Genomic DNA, 10,546 nt, shown 5'->3' with positions numbered 1-10,546 from the left:
AAAAACGCACACAGCCACACGAATTTTTGACAGGGGTGACGATTTGGAATGAAAAATTCTCCAAATGAAATAGCATGTTGACAAATTTAGCTTTCCCGCAATGTATCGTGCTCTCTCGCACCTATTATTTTTATAGGGATAGCAAAATACGTCATTTTTGCGTGCAAAAACATCCGCCATTTCTAATTCAGGAGAGACAGCAAAACATTTGGTGTTGGAAAATTTTTTCAATTTTGAGAGTTTTAAGTGGAATATCTCCGGAAAGATTTAAAATTAAGAGGGAGTTCTCCAGATCACAAATATATATATTTTAAAGTGCGCAAACTTATAATTTAAAAGTTATTTGGTGTTAAAGTTTGCAAATTTCTATACAAATTTTATATGTGTATCGTATATATATGTGGCAGCACAGCTTTGTAATGTCATGAATAAAAAAAATATATATATATATGTGCATGTTGCTACAAAAGCGCGATTGATTTAATAAAAACATTTATAATAAGTAAAAACAATGCAAAAATGAAATGTGAAATATACAAAAATGCAATTTAAGTTTATCGTTGCCAATTTATATAGATATAGTAATAGTGCAGTTTACGGTACCCACCGAAATTTAGGCCAAAATTTTCGAGTGAGGTATCAAAAGACGCGCATTCACGTCTAGATCAAGAATCCGAAAGCGGAAGTTAAGTTTTTTTACCCGTTCAAAAGATATTAACGAAAAACCGAAAAGACCCGCGGTCCCTCCGAAACCGTGGGTGGCATCCATAGTATTTTTGCGCAGAACACCTTTCTGCGTTGGCGGCCTTCGGCCGCGCTTATAAAGAATAACCCTGGGCTACGCCATGCCAAGTCCGGGTGTGTGGTATAACCGTGGCTACCGCCACGGTGATGCATAATTTTTTTTGTGGGTACAAACACAACAACAACCACATGAAAATCGCCAACTTCAACTGCAAATATCTCCGGACAGAGATAACATTTTTCTTTTCCGCCTTCAGATTAGATCAATACGCGTCTTTTGATACCTCACTCGAAAATCTTAGCCCAACTTTAGGGTGGGTACCGTAAACTGCACTACTACCATAGATATGTATGTGGATTAAGGTTTTCAAAGATGTGTAAATTGTAATTTAAAGTGCTATAGAAATTTGCTAAATTTGCAAACTTTAACAACATATAACTTTTAAATTATAAGTTTGCGCACTTTAAAATATATATATTTGTGATCGGGAGAACTCCCTCTTTCATTTGATACCAAGTTTTACCCCATACTCGGGGGGTGCTATTCTAAAATTTTCCCAGTCTTTAATATACAATGATTTTTGCTGTTTATTTCGACAAAAATTTTTGATTTGATTTTTGTGCTCATCGAAAGAGTTCACAATTATATAGCACCATGCCGCGAATTATGATAAAAGGTGGTGTGTGAAGAAACACTGAGGTAAGCATTTGACGCGACTGGTTACTCTTGGCCGTTTATTAACTAAATTGATAACTTTCAGGATGAAATCCTCAAAGCAGCTGTAATGAAATATGGCAAAAACCAGTGGTCACGTATTGCATCACTGCTGCACCGCAAATCTGCCAAGCAATGTAAGGCACGCTGGTACGAATGGCTTGATCCTAGCATAAAGAAGACAGAATGGTCACGAGAGGAGGATGAAAAGTTTTTGCATTTTGCCAAATTAATGCCAACACAATGGCGTACAATTGCGCCGATTATTTCAGAGGGTTAACTGGCACCAATTGTTCACACCAAATTGTTAGGTACAGGAGTCGTCACGGGTAGGTGAGGTTGGCAATCACAACCCCTTGAAACATTTTGGTCGGCAGGTATGCCGCGGATATATTCTTGGCACTTGTTATTGATGGCTTTTATGATGCCACCAACACAACCTGGACAGACGCCAATGCTCAGTCAACCACCCAAGCCGGGTCAATCCTCAATACCCGGACACGTCCGGACGTCCTGGTTATAATGTATGCTAATGCAACTAATAATTTACAAATATGCTGATTATTTTTGTGTTATTTTCTTTAGCAACCACCTGCACCTGTTACTGGTAAATATCAACAGCCGCAACAGTATGATCAAGCCCAACGCCGTTTAGATCCCGATCAGATGCCAAATCCGATAAGCGTTATCATTGAAAATAAAAATAGCGCTGGTGGTGCTTTTATTACTAATGAAAAGGGTTTATTACCACCATTGGTGACCACAAAATATGTGGTAGAAGATCAGGGTAACTCCTCGCCACGTTACGTTAGGTATCGATAATCGAAATTAATGTTTTGTTTGGCAATTACATTGATCTTTCTTCTTTGCAGGTCGTCTTTGTATTACATACCTGCAACAGCTGATTTATTAAAAACAACAGCTTTGTCCATTACACTTACCGTCTCACCAATGGCACGCACGGTTGAGGGTGAATATGAGCCACCCATTGTAAATTTTGGTGAATTGGGTGCAATTAGATGTAATCGTTGCAAGGCTCAATAGCAACTTGTAGATGCTGGTCGTCGTTTCCAATGTCTAATGTGTAAAGTAACAAGAGATGGTAAAAAAAATCTTTCACTTTTACTTGTGTTCATTGATCCATATTTTTTCTCAACAGTGCCAACTGCATATTTCCAACATTTGGGCCATACCGGACAGCGTGTCGATAAATATGAACGTCCTGAACTTGTATTGGGTACATGAGTATTTGTGTAAAAAATGCTTGGGTACCGATAGCTCTCATGGTAAACCTCAACTCATATCCAACATCAATGCCTCGCATTCAATTGTGGCACTGTACGCACTACATTGGGTTCACGTAGTATGGACAAGCATATTGTTGATTCCAGTGGTAAGGCCACAATTTCAAATGATGGGGCAACCATTATGAAACTATTGGATATTGTGAATCCAGCCGTAAAACTCTAGTAGACATCGCCAAATTGCTGAGGTAATTTTTTTGTTATATTAGAATGTGTAGAATAAAAATGTTTCTCTTATCACGTCGGCGATGGCACCACTTCAGTAGTATTTTAAGCATGTGAAATCTTAAAACAAGTTAAGCCAGATGTTGAGGAAGGCGTGCATGCACGTATCATCATTAAAGCTATACCTTTTCTACAGATCTCCACCTTTCACTAGTCATATGTTCGAAAGGACCGCTACAATAACCAGCGCCACAGTCAGTGACTGCTTTGCTCACTCATCTTCTCGGGAAAAGCCGGCGTCTTCGTGTTATTTCCCTTTGGCACCTCCGAGAAAGCCGGAGTCTTAGCTCCCTTTAGCACCTCCGAGAAAGTCGGAGTCTTAGCGTTATCTCCCTTTGGCTTATCTCCTACTTCCATAGTTGGAACTTCCCTCTGACTCGCAGCCTTCGAGGTAGTTGCTACCTCGCTATTGGGGCCCATCTGTCTTACAGATTTGGGCATACTTGTCTTGTCTATGGGACTGCCCTGCGTCGCGGCTCTGAGACTGGGCCCTTTCTGCCTCTTGAAAGCAGGCTTGTCGTCTTCCGTCGAACGTTGCCTTTTCGTTCTGCCATTCGACGCTTCTTCCTCCTCATACCGGTTGCAGAACCGAGGGTTTCTCGCAGCAAACCTTTTGAACTGCCTTCGACCTACTTCTACCGCCTCATGAGCCCATGCCAAGCGCTCGATCTCCTCTTCTGTTGGGTCCACCACTGCTCCCAAGCGTTGTACAATTCTTAGTACTGCACGGTACTTCGAGAGAGCTCTTTGCTCCGTACCCTTCTCCACTCTTCTACTCCTTTTTCATTTGTGTGCTTCTCCAACACGGATTTCATTGAATCAGCACTACTCTCGCTCCCCGAGTCCGACGCATCGCTTAATGCGTATTTATCGTCCTTGGCTTGCGGCTCAGTCCTCTTCTTATCATCGTCCTTATGAAAATTAGGTAATGAGTCGTTCATCTTGGTCGTACGACCACCAGCCCGACAAGGCGGACTCAGCGGTCCAGTATTATATACGGGGAAAGAACCGTCAACCACAGCAGCGCCCCTTACTGTGGTAAGGCCATCAATACTTCCCGAGGTGGTCCGGTATCGGGAAAGCTCCGTTCGAATATAGCCGAATTTATCCCCTGGCTACAAATCGTCCAATAGCCACGGTCCGCATAACATCCTGGATTAGGGGGTTGGCACTTCTTGATCACCGACATCCCGCCGCCCTCCTTTGAGGCGAAACGGCGTAGATGCTAGTCCTAAACAGCTCCTCCTCATAGTCGGGCGCTATGGAGATCGGCTAAGCCCTCACACCAACGACGATTTTCGTTACAATTGCTAGTGCATGCTCTCCAAGATGTAGATCCTGATCGAAAGTCACACCCAAAATTTTAGGGTGTAAGACAGTCGGTAGGGTAATGCCATATGGTCGACATTTGGCGCGGTCATGTTTTAAATAAGGTCACCGATGATTTGGTTGGTGACAATATCAGGTTTCGCGAGGCGACAAAACTGGAGAGATTGGGAGATAGCTGTTTATTTTATTACAAAGCTCATCGATGTAGGAAACAATAGCATAGGCGTAGAAGCAATAGTGACTCCTGGTGGTAAAGGTAGCTATTGATATGTAGAAGTTAAGCAGAAGTTTGAATATGAGTTTTTTTAAGTTATAGCAAAAAAAGCGTTGAGGATTTTTAATATCTTACCAGGTACCTTCGTAAATGTTTCTAAGAATGAAGAATAAAACCTATTCAAACTCAATTTTCACCAGGACAAAGCCGTTGAGACTTCGCTATACTTTAACATACAATACGTTACCCCATTTTAGCACAACTATCATTTTTTGATTTTATTAAATTTTATAAAATGTTTCTTCCTCTACAGTTCTATTTCGGTATTGGATGGTAAATATGGCTTTCGCATTTTCTCCATCAATAACTGTGAAAAGGTGTAAGAAATCTATGCGTGTAAATCTCACATATTATCTTGGTCGAGCGTTTCTTCAATAGCTCTCTAGTGGTGATGGTGACAGCAGAGAAACCCAACTGTTTACAAATGTTACACTTCAAAAAGAATCAAAATATCTGCCGTTGCGTCTACGGCTCAAATACCCACAGTATATGAATGAATCGATTGCACCTAATTGTCTGCCTAACGGATAGTATACATATTCATCAAATCGAAAATATTGCACCAAACGAACTGGGTCTGAATACTGAAACAGTACACATATTCAAAATCGATGAGGAGGCTGTGATGATGGTATAGGGTGAGTTGTTGAATAACATACGAAAACCACTTTAACCCATCTATATATTTGCATTACAGCTAAAGCTTTACAAACAGCAAAAATTGCTGGCGCCAAGCAATTGGAAAAGGCAGTGAAGCATTCATCACACTGTACGGATGGTGTAAAGTTAGAAACTGCTGTTGTAACAGCTGCCACCGACACAACGGTCATCTCTACTTCGCCGAGTAACGGCTCGTCCGACTATCTATCGAAGACAATATAATCATATCTTTTGCCAACACAGGTTAGCGATGTGCTTGCACAGGAAAAGATTTCAATTGGAAAACAAAAACCAATTCAGAGAGTTTATTTATTATTAAAGTATTTACTTTTCTTTATATCAACAGTATTAATTTAAGTTGCAATATCACGTACATATATAATAAGGGATGTGATACGATTGCTGTCGGAATTAGATTTGAAACCAATCAATACTCCTGCAAAGGGTTGTAGAATTATTGCTTGAATGATTAGATTTAGAACAATAATAAGTCTGACTCAATTACTAGTCGTACATTTTTAAGTTCATCAATTACGACAGCAATCGGATTCCACGACACCTTTGAATATTCTTGATCTGAAAAAAAGAGTAAATCTAATCTGAATTTCTAATTAGCTTTAAGTTGTAGATTTAAATTGATTTAAATAATTGGAGTTTTTTCTAAAGCTTAAAATTATTTTCTGTTCGCTTGGAAAAGATTTCAATTGGAAAACGAAAATCAATTAAGCGAGTTTATTTATTATTAAAATACTTACTTTTCTTTATATGAACTGTATTAATTTAAGTTAAAATTTCATGTTCATATATAATAAGGGATGTCGTGATACGATTGCTGTTGGAATTAGATTGGAAACCAATCAATACTTCTGCTAAGGGTTGCAGAATTATTGCTGGAATGATTAGATTTAGAACAATAATAAGTCTGACTCAATTACTAGTCCTACATTTTTAAATTCATATTTTACTTTACTTTATTACTTTCAAATTCAATTACGACAGCAATCGGATTCCACGACACCTTTGAATATTCTTGATCTGAAAAAAAGAGTAAATCTAATCTGAAAATCTAATCTAATTAGCTTTTAGTTGTAGATTTAAATTGATTCAAATTATTGGAGTTTTTTCTAAAGCTTAAAATTATTTTCTGTTCGCTTGGAAAAGATTTCAATTGGAAAACGAAAACCAATCAAGCGAGTTTATTTATTATTAAAATACTTAATTTTCTTTATATGAACTGTATTAATTTAAGTTACAATTTCATGTGCATATATAATAAGGGATGTCGTGATATGATTGCTGTCGGAATTAGATTTGAAACCAATCAATACTCCTCCTAAGGGTTACAATAATAAGTCTGACTCAATTAATAGTCGTACATTTTTAAGTTCTTCAATTACGACAGCAATCGGATCCACGACACCTTTGAATATTCTTGATCTGAATTTCTACTAAGCTTTAAGTTGTAGATTATTCAAATAATTGGAGTTTTTTCTAAAGCTTAATATTATTTTTTTGCTCGCTTAGAAGAGATTGGAAAACAAAAACCAATTAAGCGAGTTTATTTATTATTAAAGTTCTTCTGTTTTATATGAACTGGATTAATATAAGTTCCAATTTCATGTACATATATAATAATATTAAAAATAATAAATATTGAAAATTCAATTTTTTTGGTTCATATTTTATTCATATGGCTGCTCCAGGTAAAGTAAATCTGCAGGTAAAATTCACGTTATATGGCGGTTATATAAATGGTAAAACCGCAGTAAAATTGATTGTCAAATGGCTCGAAAATGTAGAGTGAAATGACGGGAAAATGACCGCCATTTGACGAGCATTGTGACGTGTGTGAGCAGCACAGTGCTATGCTCACATCCTATAAGTGGGAGCGGAATGCACGATCACATTAATAGGAACGAAACGGAAAATTTGGTCACAAAAGTTCATCACGCCCATGCAAACGTAACTATGAATATAACCGCTGCAGAAAGTCAAAATGACCGTAAAATGACTAGTAAAATGACGTGGAGCGTTTTTGCAGGGTTGCTATTAATGACCTACCAGAGTATTTGGTACATTTGGCTTTTTGGCCTAAAATGGTGCAGGGTGAGTCAAGTGCTCATTGATTGCGGCCATGGGTGTTGGCATCACTGCTTGTTGTTTAGTTATTAAAGGCATTTCCTGAATGAGAAATGTCATAATGAAAAAATCCACTAGGTTGTACGGTAGCAGAGCGGTAAGTATAGTAATTTATTTGTTATTTCTTATTACTATCATTTCTTTCTTATATTTTTAGGTAAAATGCAATCCAATGGTTGATTATGCCATCGAGCTTATAAATGTTTTTCCATTCTACAGCAATGTAAGTACAGCGACTAAAACTCAAATAGTACTGAATTAAGTTCTCAACAAAGGTCCACAACCTCAAACACAGATAGCAGCAAGAAATCATCAACCCGCAAACAAACTATAATGTACAAAAATTTTAACAATCCAAAATATCAACGTCTCCTGAAACTAGTGCAATCTTTTGCTAGAGAATAAAAATTAACACCAGGCGCCTTGGTATATCGCAGCCTATGTGGCATTTGAATAACATCACTGGGGTCACCGCTACGGTACGATGAAGATTTTTTCGAGCTTATTCATAAATTTCTTACGATTCTTAGAGGAATAGTGCGCAACGCCGTTTCGATTTGCTTCATTTCCATGCCAATGCATTTGATCGCAAAACTTGATGAGACGCTTGTGCCGAAAATTCGTGACCTGGTAGATTATGCAATTGAATTAGAATCATTTGCTGGCTCACAGCGAGAAACAAATCCGCAAAGACTACAAAGGTCTTTTACACTTGCACGCTTAATACAGGAATCAAAATTACAGTTTATGAAGTAGTCAAAGCATTCCATAGCAATGTATCAACAAATCCAATAAATTTTTATCCATTTGCTCCATTAAATTGAAGTGGTGCCCTACTTTACTAGGGGATTGCTCAGTGTTTACAGGTGGTAGATCATTGTAGCGCCAAGCGATACGTAGGCCATTCTTAGGTGCTTCTTCAATTTCTTGTTCGATGGTTTTTTCCTTTTCAACCTCATGGTGTAATGTTGCCCAATGGAGTGTAGCTTGCCGGATGCAGAATGTATCCGTTTGATGAAAGAAAGTGGTGCGCAACATCAAATGTCCCGAGGAAAATAATGGACTGAGATGCGTAATAAGTTAATAAGGCAAACTACATATCCCGATGATTATAAACGTTCTGTTGGTGGCTCGTCTGGTGGTGAGGCAGCGCTAATTAGCGCTTGTTGTACCGCTTTCGGTTTGGGTACTGACATTGGTGGTATCATACGTATACCTGCTTTGAATGGTGGTCTATTTGGCCATGTCTTTGCTGCCAGAGCCAGTGCGTCAAACAACCGCTATAAAGTATTCAATTTGTTGCAATTTGCTGCTACTACAACAAATATTAGATACTTTAGCTGGCTGTGGATAGTTTAGCAACCATACGTTCCCATTTTATGCCGGACACAAAAATTTTCCTACAATCATAATTTGGAATGGGCTGGAAAGCTGGCACGCTTGTTACACCCAAAATCCAACCAAGCGCAAATTCCAAAATTATATGTAGTTAAGGCAGAATAGTGAATGAAAGTTTAATTATCCATTTACAAATGCTGTGTTCATGTCCCTGTGAACGCCCTGGTGCTATTGGTTATGAGGCTCATTCATCCAAATGTAATAATCACGGTACGCTAATGTGGCATCTGCGAATGCGATGATATGCACTTCGTTCATAATTGTGAGTGTTCGACTAGCGATGTTCATACAGGCACAGATAAAGATTTGGGCTGCCGTCCCGATAATACTACACAAGTGGATTGTACTAATCGTGGCATATGGTGTATGCGAATGTGAGAAACATCCAATTCCCGAAGAATTATTTCGGGTAAATTCTGTGAATGTGATAGTTTCTCATGTGAACGTCATAGGAATTTGATGTGTTCTGGTCCAGAACATGGCACTAGAGAATGTAATCATTGGGTCCGCAAACCAGGGTTGACGGGTTCTGGTTGCGGTTGTCGTGCCTCGAATGACACTTGTATACCACCAAATGGTGATGAAATCTGTTCGGGGCATGGTGAATCGCAACCGGGGGCCGCAAAAGCAGACCCACAGAGGAGGGTAGTTATTCCGGACAATATTGTGAAAAATGGCCTTACTTGCGCGGGGCGCTGCCACGAGCTTAAGAATTGCGAACAATGTCAAATGTACAAAAACTGGTCCATTGAAGGATGATAAAGATTGTGCTGCTAATTGCACTGGCACCTTTGTACTCATGGGTGAGGAGAAAATTATTACTGATGAAGTAAAGGAGGAATTTCTTTGTATGTGCTATGATGAAGATGGTTGTAAATTCATATTTAGATATAGTGAAATGAATGATAAAGTCGAGGTGCATGCACAGCAAGAGCGCGAATGTCCGCCAAAAGTGTTTAGGTTGGGCATTGTTTTGGGTGTGATAGCAGCTGTTGTTTTAGTTGGCCTAGCCATATTATTGTTATGGAAATTATTAACAACTATACACGATCGTCGTAAATCTGCACGTTTCGAAAAGGAGCGCATGGATGCTAAATGGGATACGGGCGAAAATCCCATCGACAACCAAGCAACTTCGACTTTCAAAAATCCAATGTATGCGGGCAAATAAAAAACTCAAATGGGAGCCAGTAGCGTTACTGCTGCATATCAAATTTGTTCGAGCAGTTTTGGATTGTTTGAATTACGAATTTCTCCCTAGTTGCCATACAATAAGACGTCAATGTCGAGAGCTGCGTATTTCTTAATAGTAAAAAAAAGAAAAAATACATCTGGTTTGGTATTGACTACAATTTTTCCTCCTCGTCTCTGGTAGTGAGTATGTTTGTAATGTCCGAAGATACATCTGCAAAGTACTTCTGCAAGCCTTTTTAGGGTCAGCGCGCGATCCAAACTTTATAATCACGGATAACACATACAGATAGTCGCACATGCATCCACACAATGTTCTAGGAGTGGAGCAGCGAAACGGAACCAAGAAATGATCCAAACTCAGATACCTTGGTAAGACCATATATTGTACGATTGTAGCACTTAGAATTATGTAGATGGGAGGGCCCTACGCACAATCCTACCGCCCCTTCGACCTAAATATCTTAAGATAACTCCAACCACTACTCGGTTTATCGTTGTTTCCTCGTAGCTCACTACCCTTAACAACATCTCTAAAATCATTCTGGAAAGCATGTGAAATCGAAC

At 38.9% G+C, this 10,546-nt stretch overlaps 1 protein-coding gene and 1 pseudogene across 2 annotated transcripts; both read left to right on the top strand.

Annotated features, from left to right (window-relative positions):
- Positions 1–1,453: 1,453 nt before the first annotated feature.
- LOC137242334 (protein transport protein Sec24C-like) lies at positions 1,454–2,934 on the top strand. Of its 2 annotated transcripts, none has more exons than XM_067769653.1 (4): positions 1,454–1,983; positions 2,045–2,271; positions 2,332–2,543; positions 2,619–2,934. In XM_067769653.1, exons 2-3 carry the CDS (start codon positions 2,126–2,128, stop codon positions 2,501–2,503), a joined length of 318 nt encoding a protein of 105 aa, XP_067625754.1. In that variant the 5' UTR covers positions 1,454–1,983; positions 2,045–2,125; the 3' UTR covers positions 2,504–2,543; positions 2,619–2,934. The 2 variants fall into 2 exon arrangements, 1 of the variants encoding a protein (XP_067625754.1); XR_010950193.1 differs by having other exon boundaries at positions 1,843–1,983; positions 2,332–2,561.
- A 5,988-nt stretch (positions 2,935–8,922) lies between these two features.
- LOC137242333 (integrin beta-PS-like) lies at positions 8,923–9,970 on the top strand (annotated as a pseudogene).
- Positions 9,971–10,546: the final 576 nt, after the last annotated feature.

This window comes from Eurosta solidaginis, chromosome 2, assembly GCF_040869045.1.
Source record: "Eurosta solidaginis isolate ZX-2024a chromosome 2, ASM4086904v1, whole genome shotgun sequence".
Classification (NCBI taxonomy): Eukaryota; Metazoa; Arthropoda; class Insecta; order Diptera; family Tephritidae; genus Eurosta; species Eurosta solidaginis.
Note: the sequence above shows the minus strand (reverse complement) of the source record. Positions and strands in the feature narration are given on the sequence as shown.

What these genes read in the sequence shown, in the direction of transcription:
- LOC137242334 (XM_067769653.1), top strand. Translation starts at nt 2,126, where the DNA reads ATGCCAAATCCGATAAGCGTTATCATTGAAAATAAAAATAGCGCTGGT. An exon ending in TCCTCGCCACGTTACGTTAG is followed by an intron (nt 2,272 to 2,331) that starts GTATCGATAATC and finishes TCTTCTTTGCAG; the next exon opens with GTCGTCTTTGTATTACATAC.